The sequence below is a fragment of the Cuculus canorus genome, chromosome 5, assembly GCF_017976375.1.
Source record: "Cuculus canorus isolate bCucCan1 chromosome 5, bCucCan1.pri, whole genome shotgun sequence".
Lineage (NCBI taxonomy): Eukaryota > Metazoa > Chordata > Aves > Cuculiformes > Cuculidae > Cuculus > Cuculus canorus.
In genome coordinates, this window is record NC_071405.1 from 6124587 (window position 1) to 6139105 (window position 14519).

General features: G+C 46.0%; 1 protein-coding gene across 13 annotated transcripts in view; it reads left to right on the plus strand.

The window, feature by feature from the left end:
* The window catches only part of CEP170B (centrosomal protein 170B), a 258688-nt gene that overhangs the window by 189860 nt on the left and 54309 nt on the right, over positions 1 to 14519 (plus strand). For 9 of the 13 annotated variants that reach the window (XM_054066744.1, XM_054066750.1, XM_054066752.1 and 6 more), the window contains exons 1-3: positions 8900 to 8960; positions 9427 to 9568; positions 10311 to 10446. The exons of 1 other annotated variant lie outside the window; for it this stretch is intronic. In XM_054066744.1, coding sequence (XP_053922719.1) covers positions 10342 to 10446 — 105 coding nt within the window. In that variant the 5' untranslated portion in view covers positions 8900 to 8960; positions 9427 to 9568; positions 10311 to 10341. Of the gene's footprint in view, positions 1 to 8858; positions 8961 to 9004; positions 9148 to 9426; positions 9569 to 10310; positions 10447 to 14519 lie in introns of those variants that run through there. 3 more of the 13 variants (XM_054066745.1, XM_054066746.1, XM_054066747.1) reach the window with 3 other exon arrangements.

Consider the following 14519-nt stretch of genomic DNA (forward strand, 5'->3'; position numbering starts at 1 on the left):
TTGTGTTACATCAGGTAGACTTCTCTGTTCCTGGACACTCCTGGGCTCAAGCTTCACGCTGCTGTGAGTGAGGCAGATGGAGAGGGCTGTGTTCCTGCTGCTCAGAGGGTGCCTGGAGCACCGAAGCCCCACCAGTGCAGTGCCTCTTCTCCTACTCATAGTGCATGGGATTCTGTGGCATACTAGGAACGTGGTGTACTAGGAATGGTCCAGCCCTGTTCAACGTCTTTATCAATGAACTGGATGAAGGCATTGAGTGCATCCTCAGCAAGTTTGCGGATGACACTAAGCTGGGAGGAAGTGTCGATCTGCTGGAGGGTCGGGAGGCTCTGCAAAGGGATCTGAACAGGCTGGACTGCTGGGCCGAGACCAATGGCATGAGGTTCAGCAAGGCCAAATGCCGGGACCTGCACTTGGGGCACAACAACCCTGTGCAGTGCTACAGACTGGGGGAAAAATGGCTGGAGAGCTGTACAGAGGAGAAGGACCTGGGGGTGTTGGTTGACAGCGACTGAACATGAGCCAGCAGTGTGCCCAGGTGGCCAAGAAGGCCAACGGCATCTTGGCTTGGATCAGAAACAGTGTGACCAGCAGGTCCAGGGAGGTGATTCTCCCGCTGTACTCGGCACTGGTGAGACCCCACCTTGAGTAGTGTGTTCAGTTCTGGGCCCCTCACCACAAGAAGGAGTTGAGGCTCTGGAGCGTGTCCAGAGAAAAGCAACGAAGCTGGTGAGGGGCTGGAGAATAAGTCTTGTGAGAAGTGGCTGAGAGAGCTGGGGTTGTTCAGCCTGGAGAAGAGGAGGCTGAGGGGAGACTTTATGACTCTCTACCACTACCTGAAAGGAGGTTGTGGAGAGGAGGGAGCTGGGCTCTTCTCCCGAGTGACAGGGGACAGGACAAGGGGGAATGGCCTGAAGCTCCGCCAGGGGAGGTTCAGGCTGGATATCAGAAAGGAATTCTTCACAGAAAGAGTTATCGGGCACTGGCAGAGGCTGCCCAGGGAGGGGGTCGAATCACCTTCCCTGGAGGTGTTTAAGGAACGGGTGGATGAAGTGCTTAGGGACATGGTTTAAGGGAGTGTTAGGAATGGTTGGACTCGATGATCCAGTGGGTCCTTTCCAACCTGGTGATTCTGTGATTTTATGATGCAGTCACTGTCATCGTCCAATTCTATCCCACTTTTCTTTAAGGAAAAATAAAAAGCATACTTTAAAAGATAGCTATTTTGAGTGTGGTTGGGTTTATTTTGTTTAGAAGCAAAGGAAATGTCTCTTTGAAAGCTATTGTGCCCGTTTCTGTTTGCAAAGGCTGATGTGTAGTGTTGAGGAAACCTAAGCCATTCTTCTGCATGACTTTTTATCCTTCAGTGTGGAACAAAGAAACATGGCAAATAATTGGCCAATGCACTAGTCAGAGTTCAAAATGCTTTCAACTATTAATTGGAAATTTCAAAAGTCCTTTTGTGCATCCAGGACAGTATTGTATTCCCTTTTTTCCCCTCTCTTCAAATACTTCTGAAAGGCATTTGCATAAAGTTTGCTGAATTCACCGTGAAAGGGCACACATAGTGAGTTCTCCACAGACTGCAGTTAACCTCAGCTCCTCTCCTTGTCCAGGCATGTCCTGAGCAATCAGCTTACGGCTGAACAACAGATCATGGGACCAGCTGAACTGGAGAATTTCCTATTCGTTCTTTACGTAAATAAGATGACTTGTTATAAATGTGATCATTTGAGTAAAAGATGCCGCTCAGCTTCTTTTTTCTGCTCAGCTATTAGCAGTCCATTAAAGAAAGAAATTATAGACCACATCATCAATTTTAACTATACTATCATCTCTGTCCCCTCCTCACTTTATTGTCTTCATAGTTAAATTCCAAGGAACGGTTGGACTTGATGATCCAGTGGGTCCTTTTCAACCTGGTGATTCTATGAACAGTATGGCATCTCTGGTTCTTCTTCAGATGTCTCTCCGCCTTCCTCCATCGACTATCTCACCTACCCACAACTTCTTTTTAGGAGTTAATTTCACCAGCATGGAAATAATCTGGAACCTGAGACTTGCCAGGAGTGTTAAAATGATACAAGGATCCATGCCCAGCTTACCTGAGAGCTTGTGTCAGTAGGGATTGCCATGTTTACCTGAAACAGACGGACATTCTACTTAGAAAATCTATGGTGAGAAGGACAGCCCCAAGCATGTGTGTGCAGTTAGCTAACACACATATTTTGCAGGGCTTTAAGATGATTTAATGATTGTGGAACACATGAGAGTTCATGCACCTGCTGAGTAAAGAAGATTATCCCAAAGTATCCTGAAGCTTTTAAGAACCAGCATGTAACCAATCCACTACTACATCTTTAAAATACTGCTCTTCCGGTCTTCTTCTGGTGGCTTTTATTCTCCTATGGTGCTGCTAATCAAACTGCTTTCCCCATAGAAATAAATATGTCTCTGATGAGTTCTTATAATATGCCTGGCAAGCATATAAATTTCCAACTGAAGGCTTGTACACCATAGATTACTAAAGCTGTCCCTCCAGTTGACCTCATTGAAGCAGACTGGCTTGTCCTGACACTGCTGACTTTTCATCCATATTCATACCATTCATATTCTCCGCCATTCTCAAGTGAAGACAGAGAATTGCTGAAGATCAACACAGTGGAATATGCTTTTAACTTCACAGGGCAGAAAAAAGGTGAATCTCTAAGTGGTTCAGCAAATTATTCCCTGCAGACCAGCAAATTCTGAATTTTCTTTTCCTGTGAGGCCTTTCACTTCTACATTGTGTGTTACTATAAACATATCCTTCAATTTAAAGGGAACTATGGGGGTTTTTTTAATGTATGTTAAATAGTTTATCAAAGCTTTTTATCTTGCAAGGAAAAATTTTAATGCAATAGAATGCAAGAAGCCAAGAAGATAGTTTCAAGCACAACTGACACTTTCATTAAACCAGAATGGTACGATTTAGTACCATTAGCTAGGAAAGCCAAAACCCTGCTACAGAGACAATAGCAATGATCCCTCCAGAGATGCAACTGTCTGCTGTAACCCCAAATCTCCCTTCTTTATTTGCCTTGTTTATAAGGTCAACAAAGAAAGCTTAGCAGTCTTGGATTTCCAGTAAAATACATTAATATGAAAAAAAACCCAGACAGGAATGGGTCTTTTTCATGAGCTCTCATTTACGCCTTGTCAAGTCTCTAAGTCTTCTCTTAATAAGTCTCCAGCAAGGAACAACTTTGTGCAGTTTATAAGTCAGTTAGCTCCTGTTTGCAATTCAGTTTTCTTTGGTGTAAACTAGTGTTTAAATTCAAACCAGGATTTTCATCCTCTTCATGAATATCAATCAATTGTCCCCAGCAAACTAAATATCAAGAGGATTTTCCTAGAAAGGCCTGGAACTGATCCAGTGGGAGAAGTCCCATAAAGCACCTTCTGAACAAGCAGACCCTTGGGACAGGGTAGCAGAGGATCAGCCGCGTGGAACAGAGTCTACAGAACATGTACTCCTGAAGCTAACCTTGGGCTGGGTCTGAAAATTTGCGAGAGCGTGAGAGGAGTACAAGGGCAAAAGGAAGGAAAGGAAAAGCAGAGGTGGTTACTGAAGCAAAACTGCTTGAGCAAATCTTGCATCTCTGGTATTCAACCAAATATTCTTGCTTTACCCTTACAACAGCAAAACAACCACAGAGGAATGGGAGAAGGAATTTGCTCACTGTTTGGAGGGCAAAGTACACCCCTCTGGACATGCTTGTTGCACTGGATTCTCCAGGCCACATTAAATCATTTTTTTTCTGTCTAAAGAGGCTTGCAGTCTTTCTAATAAGAAATATGCACGTACTGGAAAATTAATTGAACGAATAAAAGGAAAAAAATGAAATAGAGATGATCTCAAACTGCCTGTTGTTCTCATTCTCCCATACAGGAGTCCTCAAAACCCTGCTGCTTCTCTTATGAAACCAATCAACTTTCCCTGAGAAGCTGTTTCTTTAAATGTGATATTGAAATAGCTATGACTTGCCATAAGGTGATTCCTATTTAAGATGCCACACCATAAAACCATGTATCATCTGACCTAATTTCTTCAGACAGCACGACATCATCGTTGCTGAGCTTTTACTAATTCAAAATGCCAAATATGAGATCAGTTAAGCATATGTTTTTAATTCTTTCAGCAAAGTTTTTATACCACACAAATCCTAAATGAGACGTTCTGACAATGTTCACACTCTACCAGCTCCACTCTTTTATTGCATTGATATTTCTTCCTGCTCCTCCTTGAGTTATAAGGGTCACAAATTAAAAATAGCTCTACAATTTAGGCTACATAATAAAAAGAAAATAATTTCTGCGGCATAGCAGGGGAATAAAAGAGGACGACTGGAGAAGGCCATATTGCACATTCTGAAAAGAAATGCCAACACATATAGAGCTTTATTTTAGTAAATTCCAAACTAGTAAAATTAAATGTTGTGTTGGTACATGGGACTATTTTGTGGGTAAAAATAAATACAGTAAAAACTCTCCAGCTGGTATAAAACAAGAATGTCAAACTGAAGCCATTTTGTGCAATGCTACTACACTCCAGCTAAGAATCCATCTCTATAGCTGGTTAAAAATGGGTTAAAAATACTAGTCTGGTAAGAATCTATCTGGTAGAATAATTCAAATGACAGAGGTCTATCCCTGTCAGACTGTTACTCCACAAACATTTATGCAAGTGAATAACCGTGCACATGAATGGTCTTATTGTTTTCCAGTTGATTAGGCAGGTTTGGGGCTTTTCTCGGCTGTACGGGAAATGGGAATTTTGGCAACCAGCACAATCGAAATATTGGGCAGAGTGAAAGATTGATGCTTATGCGGATAAGAGGAGCAGATTGCTTTTGCTGGTCTGAACTCATTTCAGCAACGCTGTTACACTAGTCTAACCAAAATTAAGATAAACATCCATACTCAGTCATTTCAAAATAAATCAATCAACAAGAAACAAAAAAAAATCAAGGGGAAGATTTTGAAAATGTCACCTAAAAAACACATACTAAGAAGGCGGATTTTTGTGATGATCCAGCTCATGCTGATAGCCAGACCAATGATTAAAAGCTTTGGTCATAGGCTCTACAGGAAAGGGCTCAATCCTGCGTTTTCTGTCTGAAGACCACAGCACCATTAGCTGTGTAAAAGACACGGGTTCAGCTCCTTGCAGTGGGGCGCAAAGAACTGGTCTGGCTGCAGGTTTGGCTTTCTGGAAAAGAAAGGCATCACTGAGCAGCAGAATCCCTGCGTGACCTACTTGTGAACCTCTCCTGATGCACCTCAAAGTTAGAGAAGAGGAAATTAAATAATCTTGGGGAATAGTGCCTGATGACTACCTCTACAGTCTCTTTGATGTGAAGCACTCGGGAATTCACAAGCTGCACACATGCCTGTGACTATATGATATGCACATGCAGCTGTGAACATTGCTTTTCAGCCCATGACAGGCAGAGTTCACCTAGCAGTACTGCAGGATTACTTATAAACTACCCAGCATGTGAATATCTAAGCAATAACCACAATTATTTCTTTTCCTTAGCTCACACACAGGGAAAGCTGCGCTTCAAGGGGAGCCGCACAGGATATCTGCATCAGATCTGTGACCAGAACAGAAGCCTCCTCTGCAGCAAGATGGTTCACATTTGGGAACTCTGTCAAAAATCTCCTTTACATCAGAGCCTGGCAGAGAGAGTTTGATTTAGTTCAGCTCCTCTGGGAATGGTGGGATCTTTGTCTTGAAGCAGGGATCTAAATGGTTCTGCTCCAAGCTCTGACAGATGTGCGTTCAAGGTGTCAGACAAAAGGTGTTTCAGTACAGCGGACAAATTTATTCAACAGCTCTCGATACAGGCATCTGGCTTTCCTATAGGCCTGTGACCTGCTGTTAGTCTTCTGCCTGGATATTTTATCTCACCTGCAGACTCTTTGTTTACTGGGAATAACAGTGCCTTGGGACAGTGACCAGTCCTTGCTCTGCATCTGCACTATGTACGATACAATGAACCTCCTGCCAGCTAGGTCAGGCAGGTTAATACAGCAATGGGCTTGTCCCTTGTAGTTGGAGGAGACAGAGCAGCAGATGAACATAGAGAGATTTGCATTATAAGAACCTTCTGGTGCAAACTTAGCATAAGCCACATTGTCCTGCTGCTGCACTCAACTTCTTGACATCTTTTCCAGGCCTTCCCGCCTCCTTGTAGGAAGAGAGAAGTGTTTTAAGACACTTTCTACAGTATCATGTTCTCAAAGGCAGTTGTGTGTTTGGTCAGCCTGCCGTGTAAACTTGAGCAGCCTACGGGCTGCAGTAGCTGCCAACGGGGCTTGTTCCAAAAGGCAAAAAAAACTAAAAATCAAAGTCAGGAGGCTTCTCTTTCCCACAGAAGCACCCTCTGCCTGGATGTAAAGATGATGGTGTAGCATCAAGGCTATTCTGCAGCCCCCAGTGCCCACATGCTATTTTGGGAAAGGCGAGGAGAGAGAAGGAAGGACTCCACTTACTAGCTTTTTTATACCCTTTGGATTACTGGAATAAAATAAAGAGGCTGTAATTCAGCCAGGCACAGCGTATTGGCCTAAACTGCATCTCCAATCAGGTCAGAAGACATCCAGGGACTATTTTTCTTCTCTATAAATAGTGAAGCACTGACTGCTGAGATAACTAGACATGTATAAATGAATGGTAAAACCGGGCTTAAAGCAAATGCTGACATTTCTATAGTAACTTATAACAAAAATTTGCCTAGATGGCAGGCTTGTGTAAAGAATTAAATTATCCTACTACCGTACATCAGTACTCTGCAGACGTAGATCAGCTCATACAGCAGACTCTCCAGTAAATAGATGTGCTTCAGAAAGAAGTGAATAATATTTATAAAACCTTAAGCTATAGGTTAGGTAAACTAATAATAAAACATCGCTCAATGACAGGATAAAGTGGCAAATAGGGTACAAGTCTTTTCTTTTTTTATAAAGGATTTTGATTACTTTATGGCAGCGCTCAGTGCGAAAGCCTTTAAAGCCTCCCAAAGTGGTGGCTGCTCATCCAGCCCTCCTGCCTGGTGTGTGAGGGACACAGCATGCTGCAAGGGTGTGGTGCTCCACTCTGAGGAGATACCAAGAGCACTCCAATAAAACACAGATGCTGCAGCCTCAGCCAGCTTTGGAGCCTTTGAAGATAATCACACCTTGAAATCACCCTGGGGTGTATTTGCCAGAGAAGTCATCAAATGTTGGTTAAAGAAGGCAATAACACTATTAGTTAAAGAATAACAAAGTCCTACTGCTCTACCAAAAGAAGAAGGAAAAGAAATGCTCTTTTCTTTCATGGTCGCTGGATCTCCAGCCTTGCAGTGGTTGACTGCCACCGTTTCAGGGTGATGGGTCTCACTGCTGTCTGGGCTGTGGTGATGTTAGCCACACTGGAAGCTGTAGGAGTAAGTCCATGGAGTGATGGTGCTGCAGGACTGGCCCTGTCTAGTGGCATACTGGACCTATGGTTTCCATGCCATCAGACATTATGAAGGCTACATTCTAAGGCAAAATTCTGAAGACAGCACTGAAGACACCTAGGGAAGTTCTTGAAGGTAACAGAAAAACGTGCAGGTTATAAATGCCAAGATATGTCTTCTGGCCGGAATAGGGGCCTGGGGAAATACCCCTATGAACTTGCTGCCATCCTAGGTGTTCTTTCACAGGCCATGCTCGCTGGAGTCAGAGAGCAAGTGTGAAGTCGCTGCTGCTGTTGCAGCTCTGCTTGATTGCTTCAGGAGCTGTGTGCTCTCTTGAAAAGTCTTTTGCAGTGGCAAATAGGTGGATCCATTACCAGAATGCTCAGTTTCCATAGAATCGTTCAGGTTGGAAGGGACCTTAAAGATCATCTAGTTCTAACCCCCCTGCCATGCGCAGGGACATCACACTAGATCAGGCTGTTTGCCTTCCAATGGGGAAAAAAGGTACTCATTGCACTCTGCACAAACTGCTCTTTAGGAATGTTCTAGTTACCCGCACCACAGAAGAGTCCATAAAATGGCACGTGCAGGCACAGCACCCATTTCAAGCTCTTGTTCTGTGCTCAGATCTTTGAGATTAATTTAGCGCTGCCAACCTACTCGAAGTACTGCCCTGAAAAACACCTGAAGGGTGTGTGTGGAGATGTCTGGTGGAGGGTAACGGAGAAGGTGCTGATGCTGTGGCAAGAGAAGCAGCCGGTGCTGGTGCTAGGCTGAAAGAACAGCCCGATGTCGGGTGTGGGCGAGAGAAGAGGCTGTTGGTGGGGTGAGTGGGAGAAGAAGCCGGTGTTGGGGCTGGGGCGGGAGAAGAGGCTGCTGAAGAGCAGGGCTGGGAGAAGCAGCTGGGGCGGCTGGTGAAGGCAGCACGCCCGTCCCACAGCCTGGAGCTCGCCTGTAGGCCGGGGACAGCCACATCCACGTCAGCGAGGCGGACCCCGAGTAAGAGACGCTGCCTGGGGCACTCTGGGGCTACAACCCAGCAGCCCCGTGACCCTCCGCCACACCTGCCGGGCCGGGGCCGCGCCCCGCGGCTGGGCCTGGGGGATGGGACGGGGCGCCATGGGGGCCCTGCGGGGCGGGGACAGGGCGGGCGGGGCGCGGGTGGGCGCGGCCTCCGTCGGGGAGAGAATGGGCGTGGCTGAGCGGGGTGGGCGTGGCTTGGGGGGGCAAAACCGGGCTGGTGGGCGTGGCCTCGACGGGGCTCTGGGCTGGCGCGGCGCGGGTGGTTGGGCGTGGCTAGGTGGGGTGGGCGTGGCCTCCCGAGGAACTGGAGGGGCGCGGTGTGGGCGTGGCTAATGCGCTGGTGGGCGTGGCCTGAGACTAGGCTGGCGGGGCGCGGGTGGGCGTGTCCGGGCGCCGGTGGGCGTGGCTGCGGCGGGCGCGGCGCGGGGCTGCCGAGGGCCGCAGCAGGTAAGGGCGGCGGGGCGGGGGGGGGGGAGCCGGGCCCTGGCAGACAAAGGGCTGGGCCTGCCCCGCCCCGAGGTGCGGGGACCCCGCGGCCTCCGCTGCGGGGCACGGCCGGCGGCTCCTCTCCGCGGACGCTTTGTCGGAGAGGCGGCGTTTCCCCGGGGCCGCTCGCCTGCCGTGACACGGGCAGGTAAGCCTCGGCGCTGTCTGCCGGGGCGGTTCGGGGAGGGCAGCGGGGTGCGGGTTCCCCTCGTGTCTCCCCGGCCTGCGCCCCACCCGGTGTCACCCCCCGCTCCTTTCCCCCTCGTAGTGTGACCCCCGCTCCTCGCCCGGTGTCACTCCCTGCTCCCCTCCCCTCCGCCCGGTGTCACCCCAGGTGTCCCCCCCGGTGTCCTCCCCTCTCCCCGGGCCGCTGCGGCGGTCAGGCCGGGTAGCGCCGCCTGGATAAAATGGAGATTTCCTTCCCTAGGGAATGCGGCTCCCGGGCGGTGGGTGAGGGGAAGGCCGAGCCTGCCGTGTGCCGCTCTATTTCCCTGCAGCCGGGGGAGAGGACAGCGCGATACGGCGGAAGAGGCAGCCCGCAGCCGGGCTGTGGCCGCGACAGCAAACAGGTGTGGCCGGGATCGCTCCCGATACGCGCTGCTCTGCGCTCCTGCCCGCCCGGGTCACGGCTCTTCTGCCTGGAGCGGGGGAGAGAGGGCCCGTGTGCCCCACAACCCACCGGTGGGGGCTGCAGCCGGTGCCTCCTGCCCCGGCTTAGCAGCGTGGTTTGGGGTTTAGAACCCCTCCTGCGCCGAGGGAGGATTTGGGGGCTCCCAGGTTCTGTCAGCGTGGAAGTGGGATGAGCAATAGGGAGGCTGTTCCCCTCCCAGCACCTGTGTCACCGCGCCGTGAAAGGTGTTATGTCATCTACGGATGTGCTGGTCCAGATCTTTGAGGATGGGGGAAGCACGAGCTGTGATTCGCGCACGGTGGTAGCGATGAGGAAATGTTCTGGAAAAGATGTGCTAGATATTTTTTTTTTTCACCTCACCACATTTCGTCATTCCATTGAATGGATTCAGCTGCATGCTGCTTTTTCTTCTTTTCCTTTTTTTTTTCCTTTCTCCAGACCCTTAGTCGGACTTTGCTGTGGGAGTATTCCCAGGTTTGGGAATGTAGAGCTCCTACCCATGGGCAGTAGCTCCTGGCGTGCACTTTGCAACTGCTTGTTGCCATGAGACATTTAAGACCTGAACACAGAAGTACGAGAGGCAGCGCTGGGTCCCATAGCACGGGGAAATTTGAGTGACTGGTGTACTTTCACACTTCATTAAGAGCTCACTGTGTGTCATGCTTTTTTTTTTTGTTTAGGATGTATAAAGATTAAGTGCCAAGCGCCAAAATGAGCGTGACTTCGTGGTTTTTGGTGAGCAGCACTGGCATTCGTCATCGGCTCCCTCGGGAGATGATATTTGTTGGCAGAGATGATTGTGAACTGATGCTCCAGGTAACCTGGCTGATTTTCATTATTTCTTCTGGAGATGCAGTAGATGGGAATATAATGCTGGGGATTTGTAGAGATGTTACATGCTTTCTTCAAATGACATCTTTTAAAATGAACTTCCTTTTTGTGTCTAGTCTGCGATTCCCATGAAGACGTCATATACTTGTGAAATTGCAAGCGAGGTTTCTTTCAAATTGCCCTGACATCAGATGGATAGGAATGGTAGTGGTGGAAGATTAATCAAATGAATTAATTATCTTGATGGTACTAGCATCAAAATGTCTGATCCTGTCCTGATCTGTGATTGTGCTTTTCTTTTTTCTAGCTTTTAATACATGTAATGTTTACTGGTAGGTGTGATTTGAATGAGAGCAGGGGTTTTTGTTTGTCTTTTCTTCCACTTTTAAGTTTAATTGGGTTGTCAGTGTTTCTATCTGTCACTTAGCTTTTTTTTATCATGGTAGGAAATACTGATGTTTAGCAGAGAAACTCTAGCTGTTGTGGTGGGGTGGGTAAGGTGGTGACCTCTTCCCAAAGTAATTGTGTTACTCGGGCAAACTTGCAGCTTCTATTAGTGCTTTTCACACCAGCATGTGTCTCTGCTGGATCTAATCCAATGTGTCTGAAGTGCTCGCTGATATTTGACAGCATAATGTAACGGATGTCACTCCAAGCAAATGGAGCTGGAGTCTCGCAAAGAGCTTTTGACAGGAGCAGTTTGGCTCAGGAATTTGTAAAAGCTCAGAATTACATTAGTGATTCTGCTAGACCCATGCTATGAATACTCAAATGCAAAAAAAAGAAGTTTGATTACACCTACCTGCCCCTCTTTTGCCCGTTTACAGAGGTGGCAAGTGTGCCTGTTGGCAGCAGATTTAGGAAGCTGCACAACAGGGCCTCACTCTCCATAATTTCCATTGCTAACCTGGCACAGGAATGTCCTAAATGCTTTGCCGATGTTCTACTAAGCAGGCTGTGTTTGTAGTTGCTGCAGGGATTTTGTATCGTATGTTAGCGGGAGGTCTGTTTAGGGGAGTAGAATTTCTTGTATGAGGTGTACTTGGACGGAAGGTGTTTTATCTACCTGTGTTAAAATATTAGTGTCCACAAAAGGAGAACTTGCAGTGTTTGTACTGCTCTGCTAGCTGGCAGTGAATGGCATGGCTGTGCTGCAGTGCTAGTGTTTGACAGCAGATCATTTGTTTGGGTTTACCCATGAATCACACTTATAATTTGTGTTTCTGTGTGTCTGACTGATGAGACATAAAAAGGTCCTGATATTTTCTTTAAGTCTGCGTTTGACTGCTTAAAAATGTGATTGCTGTGTTCTCTTGTGACTTGAAGGGAGAAAAACATATGCAGTGGCCTTGATTTCCAAAATCAGCCTGATTATTAGGGTGCTTATCTTAATACTTTTTGAAGATATTTGGGGTTTTTTTAGCTGTCAGGGTTTCAGCACTCTGAGAGAATCACAGATTTTGAGTTGTGCAGCCCAGAGTAAAATTACCCCAAATATCAGTCATGCTTAAAATGCATTGCTTGTCTCACTGGTTATTTATGCGGTTAACTGGACAGCATGGATTGTGAGCCCTTCCATACCACACAGAGTGTTACATGCTTCTTTGCGAGTCTGAGCTGGCTTGTCAGTGGTGTATGTGGATTAGCAACCTTGTGATGCTCCACGGTACCACACTTTTCTAAACAGTAAAGGAATAGGGAGTATTGGAGGAAATGTCAGCATCTGTGAGTGAAGCAGTTGTATTTGGGGGCTCATAGGTGGTGGTAGTGAAGGAGGTATTCATTGTTTCATCAGAATGAAGGCTCTGGATTGTCGGTAAAAGCCAGCTGCTGTGTTCATGAGGTGAATTATGTGTGACCCTTTCTAAACGTGTTAGTTTACCATCTCCAGTAATAAACCTTTTTCTAGGATCACATGTAAGGTCTTATTTTGAAGAGCAGAGTACATTATTTTCCTAGCCATTTGCTGATGAAGATGTTTTCCAGAGCTACTTTGGGCACTAAATGAGAAGATTGTACTGGGACTTAGTGTGGAGGAGAGGCTATGAACAGAGACTTGATATCCAAGCAAAGTTGTGTGTGAGCAGATGGAGGATGAGACCTAAAAATAGACTTTTCTCCTGCTGTGACTGTCCGTGTCGCAAAATTTTTGTGCAGGCTGGCACACTCATTTGTCTTGGGGAAAGCTTAAGAAGCAAGGCGGATGGACAGAGCTCTTGTGACAGCATTTGCCCTGTAGAATTTCTGTGGTATTGACCCTGAAACTGTGTATTTGCTGCACGTTTTTTTTGTTTGTATATTTCAAGATATTGACATTTAATCCTTTAAAGTGTACTAAGGGGAACAGACTGGTAGTGTCTAGGGAATGGGGCTGGATTACCTGGTTGGTGTTTTTCTGTCTCTTAAGACTTCCTGCTTAGTGATTTCATCATTATATGGTTTGAGATTCCCTGTTGAAACCATCTGTATTACTGTGCAAATGTATAACACAGAGAACCCCTGTCCTGGAGACCTTGCCGTCTTGCCTTTCTCACTTTCCTGTTTTAGGAGTGTCTGGTCTTTGTGGGATTTCCTTGGAACATGTTGTTTTAAGATATCTGATCCCTAAGCAGTGAAAAATGACGGCTTTGTCATCAAACAATTAAACTTTAGTTTCACCTGTGTTTATTTCATACAGATACTTAGATTTGCTTTCTGGTTAACAAAGAGGTGAAGAAACTCAGCGTCTTGAAGCTTAAAATTAAGTAGGTTTTGTAGTGAGGAAACATAATCTACCTTGAAATCTTCTGTACTTACTAAGAGGATTAGAAATACTTTAAATGTTTTGCAGCACTGTAAACTTTCTAGTACAAGTAAATGCGAGATTTGCATTGGGTTTGAATGTTAATGCATGGGCAAAAATGCTGTGTAGCATAGCTTGGCGTGCAGTGCTCTTATGCAGAGTCAAGGGCTCAGTTCTGCCCTTTTTCTGAAGAATAGTGCTTGATTTGTTCAGCGTTCTCACCAGCTCCCTTCAGGTAACAGTCAACAAACAGCAGGAGTGTGGAAATGTAGACCATCACTAATTTGCACTAGTGTTTGGTTTTTTTCTTGAAGCTTGGTGCTGGTAGAAAATAATTCTTTGAGAAGGTTTCTTTTTTTTCTTTTCTTTTTTTTTTTTTAACCAAAGCCAAGAGGGTTTTTGGATCATCTTGAACAACGTAATTGTCCCTCCTCTCCTGCTCCATACTTTTTTGGGAAATATAGTTGCCATTTTTATCAGCTTTGATAATTTTCTTAATGTGATGAGTATTTACTCAGAGGACAAACATTTTGCAAACTCAGAATGTTCATTCAACCGTTAAAACCTGCCCCTCTGGTCTTAAACAAAGCATCTTTTGCATCTATGCTAAATGTAAATAACAGAAGTGAAAGTGGAGTGATGATTTTTATTTTTTTTTTCTTTGAGAGTTGTTTACTGGAAAATTTAGGAAAGCAAAATATTTAACTAGTGTTGCCTTGAGTATTTCCCTGTCTCTAGAGTGATAGTTTAGGTATGCTGTTGTCTGTGCCCGAGTTTGTTCATGTGAGTGTGAATTACAGCAGGAGTAGGTGCAGATGGAATGATGCTTTCTGTTATGACTTTGTCCTGTGTGCCTTTTAAGACAGCTTGACACTTCTTATCAAGAGACGCTGTTTTCAATTACTTATAAGTCTGCTAAACTTCTTAACTGTTTGGGATGAGAGTTTATTTTCCAGGTGTCTGTTTTAGGCAGTGTGTTGTGGAGGCAATCAGATTTCTTCTTCAGTCTTTGCTGTGAGCAGCTCTGAGAAAAATGCCATTTTCTTCATGTAAACCATCTAAAAATGTTTAACCTGTTCTTTTGATGTTCTGGTATTGTAGAGCTGGGGAGGGTGATGCTTTTCAAGAGCGCATGCCTAGGTCAGAGGTGATTTCCTCCCCTTCTAGCCAATAATCTAACTGTGTTTGACCAAGTTCTGAACCTTCTGAAAAAAGGTTGGAGTTTGCATGTGGTCAGCGGGGACTTGTTTAATGCTATTGTCTTAAGTCATATTTC